This window comes from Larus michahellis, chromosome 9 (genome assembly GCF_964199755.1).
Source record: "Larus michahellis chromosome 9, bLarMic1.1, whole genome shotgun sequence".
Taxonomy (NCBI): Eukaryota; Metazoa; Chordata; class Aves; order Charadriiformes; family Laridae; genus Larus; species Larus michahellis.
This window is the reverse complement of record NC_133904.1, coordinates 12,162,264-12,176,433: the sequence shown is the minus strand read 5'-3', so window position 1 is coordinate 12,176,433 and position 14,170 is coordinate 12,162,264. Positions and strand designations below refer to the sequence as shown.

Genomic DNA, 14,170 nt, shown 5'->3' with positions numbered 1-14,170 from the left:
AATCATCCCAACTGATCGGATGCCTTTTATGTTGTTTGGGCTAAAATGGTATTCAAAAGTTATGGTCTTTTGAAGTTCCTTTCCTCCCCTTTACGTAACATCTTTGTAATTGAGAAGTGTATGTACAGAGAATATCTGACATGATACTTCTCAAAATGCCTCCAGAAATACCAGGGGATGATAATTATCAATTGCTTTCCATCTCGTGGTGAAACCTGAGAATCTTTTTTTTTAAAAAGTCAGATTTTTTGTTTTTTGTTTTTACAGAGGACTCGAATAGATAAACTAACAGATTGACAAGACTATGACATTCTGTGAGAAAGAGCCAAATTTGTCTCCCAAAAGAAAGAATTACTATTCAAGCAGTAAAACCACCTCAGCCATATGTTTTTTTCACGCTACTCAAAAAACTCACCTCCTCTAATTATACAAAAGAATTTGAATGCTTATATCTAGCCTTGGAGGAGGGGCAAGCTTTCCCAAGAGTCCTTTAAAGCAGGCTGGAACAGGCAATATCAGTGTTTTTACTTTATGGCTGTTTTTCCCATTTTTTTTTTTATTTTATTTTATTATAAAGTTCTTATCTTAAACTGCCTACTTTCCAGTAAGAGGATCAAAGACAAGACCGAAGATATACTGATTTAAGATAAAGCTTGGGCATTTAGGAATTGGTTTTTATGACAAATTGAATGTGATAACAAAAAGATAGACTTAAGGATTCTGGGGATCTTGACAGTCCCGTGTTCTGTGTTTGTGTGAATTATGTCCCTATGAAACCTTCCAAATTTTTCTTTCATTTTCTATGCAAGAAGATTGCAGAAATGAGCAAAATGCATTTTAAGAAGTCATTATTTTAATTTATCTTGAGAATTAGCAAATATAAATACAGTATACGCCTTCTTGTTCATTGAAGTTTTACTTTGATTATATAAAAAGACTTACAAAGATAAAATATTTTAGAACTCTTTTTTTGAGGGAAAGAGGACTTCAAATTTGCTTTCTAGTAATCACTTTTATGCATTGATTTCCATCAACCTTGCTTTTTTACAATAAAAATTTAGGATTATTGTAGAAAACAAGCATAAGCAAACACAGGATTTTTTTTAAATCTTCATGACTTTTGACAAGTATTTTCTGTTTTACAAGTACTTCTGGGTTTTTTATTGTATCCAAAAGCCATAAGCAAAATTATGTTGTTTTATTCTCTGGGAGATTTTTCTAAATACACACGAATCTCAAATTGGAAGAATTTACAGCTATTTGCAAACTTTACTTATATTGTAATCTCAATACTCCCTTTCATATCTTTTGTGTTACTCCACAAACCCCAGTAATTTCTGACACTAACTTTGTACAAATCTTTGATGCTGCGTTGTTGATAAAGTCCTGTAAGTGGCACTATTTTGAAAAGTTCAGATTGAAAGACAGCACCTTATATGTTAAACTATGCGCTCTGATATTTCTGCACTGTATTGAATGTTGAAATTGACTGTATAACTGACAAAATGGTAATTCTCAGTTGATACTTAGTCATGTAACATTGAGCTAGGCATCAGTTGTAGGCTGGCAGTACAAGTGGAGTAGCTCACTACAGCATAGCTAGCATTAGGCCATATGAAAAGGAGGCAGGATTGTGGGTCCATTTTTACATTGGTTGTTGGGTTTGGGGGTTGCATAACACAAAATTTGCAGCCTTTAATTGCACCAGAATAAAATTAAGTTTTCAGCCTTCATTTGAAGACAATTATATCACTGTAAAGATGCTTTATATTAGTATAAGTGTTTCTCCATAGGTAACAGAATACTTTACCTTCTGGTGAATACCTTCACACTGCTATTCATTTCCGGTATTAAGTAGCGATATTATTTTGGGTAAAAATAAAACCAGCACATCACTAACCTACATAGTTTACAGATACAGACTGGGACTAGTGTACAACAAAAAATTCCATCCTCTTAGGAACTGCAGACTGCCCATTGCTGTATAGCTTTTTGAAAGTGTTTTTATTCCCATTAAACCTAAATATTTCCAGGGAGTTCAGCTGCCACAGACCTTGCCTAGTAAAACACAGCTTAGCCTGCAACTTTTGAGTAATTTTTGTTACCCTTTCTTGATAATCTCAGTACCTTTCCTCTTTCTGTGTTGGGCAGCTGCTGTAACGACATCAGGTAGATGTAGTTATTGGGCGTTCAACAGTATAGACTTCTAAACGAGCATGCTCCTCTCAGGCCTCTGCACATCACTCCACGCCCATTTTGACAACACCTATCTGTAGCATTAGTTTCTTTAAGGACATTCAGGCTTACCGTTTTTATTATTTTTAAATGAAGATGGAGTAGGAAAAACATTATCTGAATTATCCTGGAGGAAATAGATAAACTATTTTAAACTAAATTATTTTAATAATATTTTTTAAAAGATATAATATAATTTTGCAGCATTAGGCCTGTTTTAGTGAAGTGCCATTCGGAGCAAAGGTAATGAAGATGAATTCCTGAGCAGGGATTACTAGAGAGCCTGAAGCGTATTTATCTCTATTCCAGGTTTGACAGATACAATTATTTAGATTTTTGCTTCTCTAAGATAATCAAGAGAACATACACACATGTGATGGAAGGCATACTGCCTTAATTAGGGATGCCAAAGGCAGTTTAATTTCTGAATTTATTTAATAAGTTGTATAACTTAAGCAGAAATTCTTATGCTTCCATCTAAAATATCCTTATAGAATTGATGAATAAAGATCGGTACAAAAAAACCCTGAAAAACATTGCACTGAAAAAAATTAACATCGAAACGTTTTTGTTCATCAGCAGGTGGCACTAATAAGCCATGGTTTTTCAAACTAAATTTACTGACAAGTTACAGCCTCAAGGTTTTTCTGTTTTTGCAGGGATTTCAGTACTAGTGTTAATAACATTCAGATTAACAAAACCAAACCTCAGTGGCATAACTACTTCCTGTGTGGACTGAAGGGTATTCAGGTAAGCCAAATCCATTTAATTTACGAAATTAATGTAGAAGTAAAATACGACAAGAGTATCTGTTCACCCTCAAAATACTTCCCTGCATTCTATAGCTTTTCTTGACATACAGTTAAGTATTTTGATGTTAAAATTTCAAGAGGAGATACGAGTGTGTTTGTTTTCAAATATTTGCAGAGCACTGTTTTCATTTTTTTAACATAAATTAAAATAGCAAATAATTACTTCTTTAGTAAAGTCATGATCAAACGCATCAAGATGACATTTCTGTATTTTGAAGTTAAAAAGAATGCTTTCCAATGGAATCATGTAATTAAAATTTGCTTTTAAAAAGGTTTGTAGGCTTGTCTGTCAGGACACAAAGATAATAATTTAATCCTTTTCTTCCTATGGAAACATTTTAAAAAACATTAATTACCATTAATGTTGGAAACATGCAACTTGTGCACAAGAACTGAGTGAAGCTGACTTACGCAGTAGGCAAAAGAAAACATAAAAAGTAAGTGAACAGCGTACAGAAGAAATATTCCAGTGAGAACCAGTACTTATCCAGATTTCAGTGTGTGGAATTAGAATGGGATTTTCAAAATTTCCTGAGTTAAGAGCACAGCTATGCAGGAAACGGCACACTTACGGTAAAGGCAGGAACACTGAACAGACAGACATTTTCCCGTCTGCTCATGTGAGCTTTATCTTCTCCTTTGTGAGCTAGCCTGTCTCCAGACTGACTTGAAGACCGAACTGCTTGTGAAACCAAGTGCTGCTGATCGTCAGTATTGTCCTGGGAGGCAGCCTGAACTCACAATTGAGGCTTCCTATAAATCTCACCTGCTTGTTTGCAGGTGATTCATAGCCCTTTGAGGGAAAAACATGGTGACTTCTCAGCTCGATGTCAATCCAGTGATATTTCTGGAAGGGCAGATGGGATGAACAGTGATGGCTAGGTCAGAAACAGGTCACCACAGCCAGGCCAAATCACGGGTAAATGTACTTTTTAAAGCACGTGAAGCTTGCCTCAGGATAGGCCACCTAGGTCACCCCAGAGGACGATCCAATAGATAAGGACTGCAGACAGCCAACAAAGCCTGCCTCAAACCTGCCACCAGAGTCTTCAAAATACAGTATTTGGAACAATCAGTGCCACAAATCACTTTATTACAATCCACAGTTCCTAAACAGACCCTTGCCCCTATGTTTAGACCCCAATAAATTACTTATGTTTGCAGTAACATGAGTATTTTCAATTTTGTATTGCCTAGTAATGCAGGCGTTTAAATTGCATTGACTGTAGAGATATAGATTAGGTTTCTTTACAATATATCCTTTCTTATATTAAGGCTAGCATGACCAATTGACTTTATTTATTTTGCAGTCTGCTACTGAGATTTGTTTCCTAAGGATAAGCTTTTATACTTGGAGGTTAATTTGCAAAGCAGGTTTGCAGACTCTAGCCCTGGCAGCAAATAAGCATAAATGTTACAGACTTAAGAAAGGCTGAAATACAAGTACTCAGAGGGTCCAGCGGGATAATCTGTTTATATTAAGTTGAACATGCTATCCTTTTGGGACAGAACTATTGCAGAACTTGGCAAAGTCCATTTTCATTTTTGAAACTGAAATACGTTTTCTATTTAAACATCGCGTGATAAGTTTGCAAGTCTGATTCGCATTCAAGACAATCCAGAAACTGTGGATCAGTTTCTGGTTACTCAAGCGTTTTCTGTTTTTGAACAAGCCTGTCTAGTGTTCTTCATGAAGGGGCATGTGCAGCAATAGTATTTCAGGTATGAATTGCCTTATATTTGTAGAAAGGGAAATTTAAAATAATTTGAAGTGATGGTAGAAGTCATTAAAGGAGGCTCTTTGTGTTTGCTGATCTCTACCATTGGTATTTATGGTTGAAGTCGTGTCAGGAGAAGTAGTAGAAATCTTTTGAAGGTGGGCATTTCTTTATGGAAACGCTGTCATTTTTTCTGATTATTGACATTGTAACATAGTTTATTGACATATAAATCTGTATCAGAATGTAGCTATTCATATATCCCCCGTATACATTCAATGATTTTTTAATAAGTACTGCATGTTTATTTCAAACTAACAACAGAGAGAAATTTATATTAAAGTGATTATAAATAAAAAGACAATGCAACTGAAGAGTATAATTATAAGATTATGTACACGAGGATTTATGACTTCTGGATTGAATGTATTATCTGTGATATCTATCATGTATATAAAAATATTTTAAACCTTATTCTAAAAATAGTGCGACAGAGACCATCACCGCTGGTAGGTATGTCTTTGTGCCTCGTGAAGCATAGTGTCCTTCAAGTACCATTGTGGTTTTCTCAGAGTCAGTCCTGCGGGTGCTTCGGGAGATAGGAGTGTCTGGCTTTGAATACAGCTGCATGGCTACTAGTTCCCCTTCAGCATGATGTGGCTTCCTAATACCATGTCCCAGTATTAGAAGTGAAACATAAAGTGGACCTTAAGCTCTTCAGGATGCCTTAAGTGAGAAGCTGTGGAGAAAAGAACAAAAGTAGGGTATAAAATGACTGGTAACCTCTGTTACTGTCACCACAGCAGCTCAGAGCAGAGCCAGTTGCTGCAGAACCCACCCACGAAGCTTGGTAAATTCTTGGGCGTTTAGCCCGTACTGAATTCTGCATGGGGTACAGTTCTGTCAGCTCATATATGTTTGTGTACAGGAATTGCAGACATACCTTTGGCTGAAGCCCTACCATTGGCTTTGTTCTTCAGGAATAGAATGAAAATTTTGCTTTATTTTGGAGATACCAGAAGCAGGTCCTTGGTTCCAGCAACTCAGCAGAAAGATTCTCTTTCTAAGTATCAGATAATTGCAAGCCTGAGCCTGTCTGTACTTGAAACTGAGATTGTTTATTTTTTCATTGTTAGGAACATTTTGGTCTTAATAATCCAACTGGAATGAATTGTCTGCTAGATGGAACCATCCCTCCAAGTTCTGGTCTCTCTAGCTCCAGTGCTTTGGTGTGCTGTGCAGGACTCGTGACACTGAGAGCTAATGGAAAAACCCTCTCTAAGGTAATTTACTGTAAAACACGAGAGTGTCAGCAGTAAAATTCTACTTAAAATTAAATATTGTTAATGCCTGTAAACATTAAAAACACGATACAATTGTTTTTGCAAAGAGTTGTTGGATATAAACTTAAGATATTGCACAATTGAGCAAACATCTTTGGCCAGATTTTGGCAGGATTTGAATTTGGCAAGAAAACAGGCTTACATTAAAGCTGAAAAAAGGAGCATTATTGTAAGCCTGTCTTTTGGCCAACCATCAGGTCCATGCCTGGACCAGATGTGCTATCTGCAGGCCAGGGCTGAGGATGTATGTGCTGAAGCATGTGGACCACACCCCCGAGGCCTTTACCCTCTCCCTGAATGACTTTTCATGGCTTTAACAGCAGAGCATCTGTTGGAGGTCTGTGGAACAATTTCTTGATAAATTATATAATCAGCACAAAGTAGAGGTAAAATTCTTCCATCTGACTCTCCTTATTCTCTTCACAGTTCCTTTGGAATGAACATATTTACAATCCAAAATGTATTCCTCACTTTTTTAAACAAACATTAGTCTAAAACCAAACCCCAAGTATGTGACCTGTTAGCAGTACAACTGTTAGCACAATTTGGCTCATGTAGTACAAATTTCTGGAGGAGTCATGGTCCTTGAAGGTGCCACATGGGAATGAAGTGTTCTCCAGTAAAAATGTCTGGTTCAGTGAAACTAGGATCTTAAATTAGAACATTGTCAGGAAGAGGAAAGAGCAGATCTAAATGTGACTGTTATGCATATTTGTGCCTATTGTCTAAAGCAGACATTCCCAAATTGTGGTACAAAGCCAACTTAAAGTGGTACGTGATGATGGCAGCTGTTAACTGTGCCTGTATACAAGCACTTATCTGAGCCATGAGGTAAACAGATCCACACAGAAGGTTCTTGCTGATCAGTTGTGACTTGTTTCTCTGCGTAGCTGCAGCGATCCGCTCAGCCATAAGTGCTCCATCCCACATTGCACAGCTCACAGTGCTTGCTTCAGGAAGGTGTCGAGTGGGGTTAAGGCAGCAAGAAGGACTGGTGGGGAAGGGTGGCTTTTTTATGTAGGAGGATGTGGCTACAGTCACTGTCACCCTGCTTTGCGTAGGTGCAATGTGTGGTCAAAAGGTAAGTAAGGGATTGAACTCTTAACAGAGGTTCTAGTTTGTGAGGTGAGACATGTAGTACAATGGCGGATGAAAACATGGAATTGAAGATCCCACTTTGATGAATGAGACTTTGCAGGAAGAGGGTTGGAGGTGACAGCCATGCTTTTTTATACATGTGTACCTGGCCTGTCAAGAAGCTTCTGGTTTTGCATAGATGGTCTTATCATAGGTCAGCACCATCTCTGATGGTGGTAACCAAATGAGCTAAGCTTGGGAACTACGGATCAAAATCACTGGAGTGCATATGCTCAGAAATTGGGTATCTACAAAATCCATAAAACTGAGAGAGGTCAGAAAGCCCAAATTTTACTAGGTAGCAGAAATCTGTATCTGGAAAACCAGAAGCCAGGTTTTCTTTATTCCAAGAAATACTGAACAGTTTTCTTCAGAGAATAAATGATACAGCGTGTATCTTGAGCTGAATTTACACATGGCTTGGGAGTACTAGCCGGCATTATGCCAGACCTGTTCTAAAGAAAGGTGCAAAACTCCTTTTGGCATTTTCATAGAAACTTGTAGAGGAACAAAAGAAAGAGAGAGACTCCGCTCAATGTCTTTCCTTCTCCTCATGTGTCCTGTTCAATCAGCCCAAAATCTCTTCTCCTTGCTCGTTGGAAAATGTGCTGAAAGTTAATCTTGTGTCTCAAATATAGTTGGGCAAACTCAAGAGACACAATTGCACATTTTTGTCAGGAAATCCTGCTGTCTGCAGCCAAATATTTTGCACTTGTGATGAAAATGAGCAATTAATGTACAGATGAGAATTCCCAATAGGCAACAAAGAGCACAGTTAAGAATGCATCCAGGGTTTTGTGTGCTTGCACAGACCAAGACACCTGATTGTGGTGGTTAAGACAGAGGATGACAGCTCTGAAGACCGATTACCTTTGTCCAGGCTCTAAGTTTCCCCAAATCTTACCGGACAGTAAAAACAAGTTCAGTGTTCTTGACTAATTTATGATTTAGCATTAGAAACCTCTTCTATCTAGCTAAATCCAGATCCTCTGTTGCACTGAATTTATGCTTAGCCTCACAGAACTGCCTTGTATAAGGCAGAGCTAGTCTGAGTATAAATTAGAGCAATCTAGGCATGTGAACCCTCAGAAGTAGAAAACGTGCTCTGGGCACTTCATTCCAGCTCCTAATGCATCCTGTGCTGGTGTCAAATGGTATCTGTGCAGGATCCAGTAATGCTGGCTGTGTATCAGCTGGGAGCTCCCCCATAGTAGGGGAATTCTTAGCTGACCAGAAATAGGGGCTTTCCAGATCCTTTCTACTAGAAAGCAAACCAGGACCTTGCATTTTTAGGGCTCTGGATATTTATGTGTTTGTTTATTTTTTCAAGGAAGAAATATCGCTTTACCTCTCCCCTCCATCTTTTTCTTTTTTTTTTTTTCAAATGCTTAAGAATTGTGAAAGTTGTAAATGGTAGTATTTATAAGTAACAATATTTGGTCGTGGTGGTAATTTTACGAGAAAATATTGACTTTTTGCCCCTCATTAGTCTGATGGACTTTGCAAAATCTTAATAACGATGGTCTGCAGCAGCAGGACATAGAAACTTTGGTTTTGGAATCAAATTTGGCTGAATAGTAGGGTTTCTGTAGCCAAAGTTATGAAAAATTGACCTTTTACTGAATGGAACATGTATCTGTTTTGTTTCTGTGAAACTATTTTTATGAGAATATTTGAGTTATATGCTCTTTTTCCTGATAAATGTGAGTTAAAAATAGTAGCTGTAGAGTAAAAGTCGTTGAAATTTAGAGCTTTTATGAGATAACACTTCCAGTGTGAAGCTTGGGCCTATGAGAGTAAGAGCCAAAAAAAACCAAAATGAAAAATACTGTAAAAGCATGGCTAGAATTTCATGGTGGCTTACTTTAAAAATAGCACTTTTTTGACGTTGAAAACAAAATCAGAAAAAAAATATGCTCTCACTAATTATTGTGTGTAGCACTCTGCAATAGGGCATTGTTTCAGTGTGCATACAATATTTTTTTAAAAAAACCCATCACACACATACACAATAGTTTAGGGAAAATACCAGTCCAAGACAATTCAGCCAGATGTGCAGTGCTAACCAGTTGCAGCAGTGCAATAGCATTCAAATAACAAGATGGAAAATTTAGAAGGCGATCTTAAAAAGAATCCATTTTTCTCCTCCAAACAGGATAGCAGTCTAAGACTGTGCTGGCATCACTCAAAGAATAGCAATGCTCAGTATTAGCTTTTGATTTTAAAGTGATTTTTATTTTACTGTTACAAAATCAATCTTTTGTACAACTTTTCATCAGGAGAAGATACTTTTTGTAAAGGAAATAGAATAATGCTCTAAATTGTCTCAGCTTTGTGTTTCATGGTAGGAATTAATGAGTACAGAAAATCACTTAGTACTTTTGAATAACTAGATTTACTTGAAAGATGTGATGATAGTGTTGCTGTCCAAAATGTTAAATCTTGTCGTACTAAGTTCTGTTCAGCCACCCTAACTTTTTTTCTGTTGCTCAAGACCAGGCAGCTGTGCACGTACTTATTGGGAAAAATAGATCAAAAGCGAATAGGGTTTATTTAATTTAATGTGAAATGTTGAGCACAGGAAGTTGAATTATATTTGGCTCTATCTAGACTGAGAAAAATCTAAGTCAGACAGAATGATAAATAAAGGACCTAAATCTAATCTGTAATGGTACAGTGTCAATTGGCTTCAGTTTTCTCAAACTATGGCTCAGATGAATTTGAGTGTGGGATTTTCAAAGCATTCAGCGTTGTCCTGTGTTTAAACAGTTACAATACCTGGTAATATCATCGATTTCAGTGGGAGGATAGGCCAACTGGAATTCTTTCTACTTTGTTTCTGAAGCCTCCATATAATAAGGAAAGGGCTTTAATTGAATACTTTGCCACTTCCTAATAATTTTTCTGATATGCAATAGGGCTTTCATACCTAGCTATCTGGCAAAAATAATCTGTGAGTATTCATATTGATAGTGCGACTTTGAGTTGCCTTATGTGTAGTTACTCTAGATGGAGAGATTTCTTGTAATAAGAAAATTAATAACGTGTGCTGATAGTACTGATTAGGATTATTTATAATACTTCTGCATCAAAAATGTTTGATAGATAGGTTATTTATATGAGAAACTAAATTGCTTACACAAAGAACAGTACATAGATATTGTATTTTAAAGTACTGTTAAAATTGAGAAATGTTAATTAAAGTTCCTTTCTCCCTGTGGAATTAAAACCCAGGGTTCTTTAACTTGTTAAGTTTAACTATGTGTGTTTGTAATCAAGGGGAAACAGAGAGAGTACTTTGGAGCAGTGGTAATCAAAGGCCATAATCTCTCATCAACCAAATTGATAACCTTCTATTTGAGCATGTTAGAGGGCAGACGAAGTCAAGCTAAGATTGCTGTGCTTATGAGGACATCCAGATACTATCTGACAAATATTTTCCCATTTCGGAAAAAAGTAAGCATAATTACCTTGCAAAACATATATGAAGTTTAACTAATTGGGATTTTGTGTGCAAACTGGAAGCAGATGGTAACTTTCAGCAATCTATTCCCAGTCAAGAGCAGCTATTAAAAATAAGGACATTCCTGGTGGTAAAAATAACCTCAAATTGGGGCATCATTTTATACCTTAATAAATGAAACATAGTGACTTATATTCCAGAAGTTATTTTCGTACATATATACATAGGTATAAAACATGCACAGATTGAAAAAAAAAAATCACCATCTAACTAGGCTTTAAATATGCCTTAAGTGATGGAGAATGTTTTCTTCTTACTGTAAAATACTCATCTTTATCTATAAATGTTTCTTCTCCATTTTCAGTCCTACATGCTGTAAACTAAACCCTCTAGAATTTCACAGAAAATCCACACTAAATTTGCCATAAAATGACCATTATTTTTTGTAAAGGGAAGCAGCAGACTGAGTCTGACTTTTCAGATTAAACTGGCCAAAATGTTAATGAATGTGCATTGGGGAACCATTAAGGTCTTGCCGTAGAGAGAGTAAGTGTACGCACAGGACTTTTGGCCCAACAGATATTTGAATACTCCAGTTACTTAAATTTGCATGCTGAAGAGATTTTTGGCGCACTGAAAATGACAGTCTAACAATAACTCATATTAATGAATGTATTTTCTTCATGGAGCTTCCCTTTACGAACAATAAAATTAAAAACAGGAAGAAAATTGTTTTTTGATTTTCAAGATTAGCTATCGCTACTCCTGCATTGTTATATAGAGAAAATCTAGCACGTTTAACTTTGGCTGAAGTGAACTTATATAAAACCATGGAGGCAGCTGTAATTTAATACTATCATTTTATAGAGAAGGTTGCTTTATTTTGGCTGCTGTCATTCTGGATTTGTATATATCAAGTTTCTGGGTAATGTAGGGTGAGCTGTTCCAAAAAAATACTAAGCAACACTAATTCTGTTTTACTAACAAATATTTCCCTGTCTCCTACTCACTATTTGTCTTACTCTTTTAAGGGGTTTAATCTTACACAAGTTTACTTCTTTAAAGGTCTATGGGAGATTGAAAGGGATTGATCAGTGGTATGGAACCTATTGACAGTGACAGTTATATAGGGACAAATTCTGTCACAGTTTACATACTGTCCAGACCCGTTGCATGAGTGAGAATCAGAGCAGTTGGCCCTTGGCCTCTCTGTGAGCAAGGGGACTATTAAAGGTGAAACTTCCTTATCTGTGCTCACTCAGATAATTCTTTAGGTTTCTATTTTTAGGAGATTTTTTATAAGTGGTCATCTGTTGACTTTCATTATTCCTCAGATACCTAAATGCCTTTGTACGTTTAGGCCTTCGTGTTCATTATCAATAACATGAAACTGAGAGAAACCAAAATAAATGACGAAGCAACAGAGAATCAAATGAGCTGTATTGGGTGGTTCATAATCTATTGTGCTGTTAAGTATCAGGGTATGGATGGCCAAATATAATACAATGTTGGATTGTGCCTGGAAACAGTCAGAAAAATATTCTTTTATCAGTTCTTCAACATTTTTGAAAGACTAAAAATACTCAGTTGAAAATCAAGCCCTGAGTTTTAGGCGTTTCATATTGAAAAGTAAACAAGCAGAGAAAAATACACGCTAGTGAAAAGTATCGTTTTACTGAAAACCCACTTTTTCCATTAAAAATCCCAAACAAGGTAATATGATGCAGAGCTATTGATGAATTCCTGTTACAAGAAATCTCTCCATCTAGAGTAACTGCATATAAGGCAACTAATAATAAAAAATCACAACCCTTCTTTGTCAGACTAAATTATATCTCCACTAATATGATTTCCCAGATTAGACTTTCTGCAAACTGGATAGGAAATCTTGTGGCTCAAAGATAAAAGAGTTTTAAGTGGTAGTAATTTCTTTCTTTGTAACCCAAGATTGACTTGCTCCTTATCAGGGAGAACCTTAAATTGTTTCAAACAAAAAGCAGAGGTAGTTAGTTGAGCTCTTAGATCAAAGGCTAGCCTAGGTCTGCACATGGGGGCCAGTTGCCTGGTAGACAAACTGGTAAGCGCTGCCTACTGCAATAGGATGCATTCTGAGCAGACTTTAGAATTCAGCATCTGAAAAGGAACAGCCTCAAAAAAAATACGTTTTGCGCATTGTTTGGTTTAGATTTTTCCAAATGCTCCAACTAAAGTTGTCTAAAACCTGAGTTCAGTTTTGAAATCCTTGAGAGACAGCAGCTTCCTTAAATAGATTATTACTTCACATAAACTTCTTCATGCGTAATTGCTTATTACGCGAGTGAATTGTATGAACTGAGATTCTACTCCTAAAGATGTTGCTTTATATTGCTTTAGTTATGGATATTCTCATTTAATATGTTGTATCTTTTTTTGTTGAATAAACAACAAAAATGTTAAACTTACTTAATATATCACATAACTCACTGATACTAAACATCTCCCATGGAAGCAGAGCCAACCTGGCATGTGTACTTGCCAACACATGTAAAAGCACTGCTTGCGTTTGTATTATCGTATTGGGTCTGGCATTCAAAAGTTGCAATATTTAGTTTTTCTTGACAGATCACCAGCAAGACTTCAGGGTTTAACTCACCTACCAGCTACTACTACTGTCACGTTATGCTCATCCATCTCCCGCCTTCAGAGGCTGAACAGACCAATTGTACAAAATAGCTCAGGGTATTGCTAGACTTACTTTAGATATTTAAGTTTCCATCCCAGCTTCCCTGATTACTGTCACTCATCTTTACAGACCTCACTACAGCCAGCAGAAGGGAACAGTTTGCTTCAGCCGTGCCACTGCCAAGCAGGTTTAAACAAAGGGGCTTTGCAGAGGAGTGGCTGATGTGGTCACATAATCTCTCCTGTTGACTATGGTGTCAGGATGGTAACCTCAGTGAAAAAGGTGGAATAATAGTGCTGAACTGGTTGAGGTTGCATTACCATATGGCTACATCAACACTATTTAACACGCATTTTATGTGGCTCATTTGCTACATGAAAATAGCAAAAGATACAGTGAAGTTTTCTCTAAGGTAGTCTAAGAAAAGCGGTAAGTCTGCCTCTCTCCTTTCTTACCAACCAAGATAGTTACATTGAAAAAAGATTCAAGGAAGAGCCACATGGATGATCAAAGGTACAGAATGACCTCCATAAAAGTAAGCTAGGACTCTTTGGAAAAAGGCACTTGAAGGAGGAGGTGATAGAGGTCCATAAAATGATGAATGTAATTGATGGAGTGGATAGGGATCAATTGTTCATTGCACCTCACGTTATAAGAGCCAGTAGGTATTAAATGAAGCTAGTCAGGTGCATGTTAATAATCATCAAAAGGAGATGGTTCTTCACCTGACAAGTTGCAGAAGTCCTTGTTACTGGATGTTCTACATGGTAAAATTTTGAATGAGTTAAAAGGGAAGTTCA

General features: G+C 36.7%; 1 protein-coding gene across 4 annotated transcripts in view; it reads left to right on the top strand.

Moving 5' to 3' along the window:
- Positions 1-14,170, top strand: part of GALK2 (galactokinase 2) — a 49,406-nt gene that overhangs the window by 7,084 nt on the left and 28,152 nt on the right. For 3 of the 4 annotated variants that reach the window (XM_074601333.1, XM_074601332.1, XM_074601334.1), the window contains exons 4-5: positions 2,895-2,985; positions 5,902-6,048. In XM_074601333.1, coding sequence (XP_074457434.1) covers positions 2,895-2,985; positions 5,902-6,048 — 238 coding nt within the window. The remainder of the gene's footprint in view (positions 1-2,894; positions 2,986-5,901; positions 6,049-14,170) is intronic. The other variant, XM_074601335.1, reaches the window with a different exon arrangement.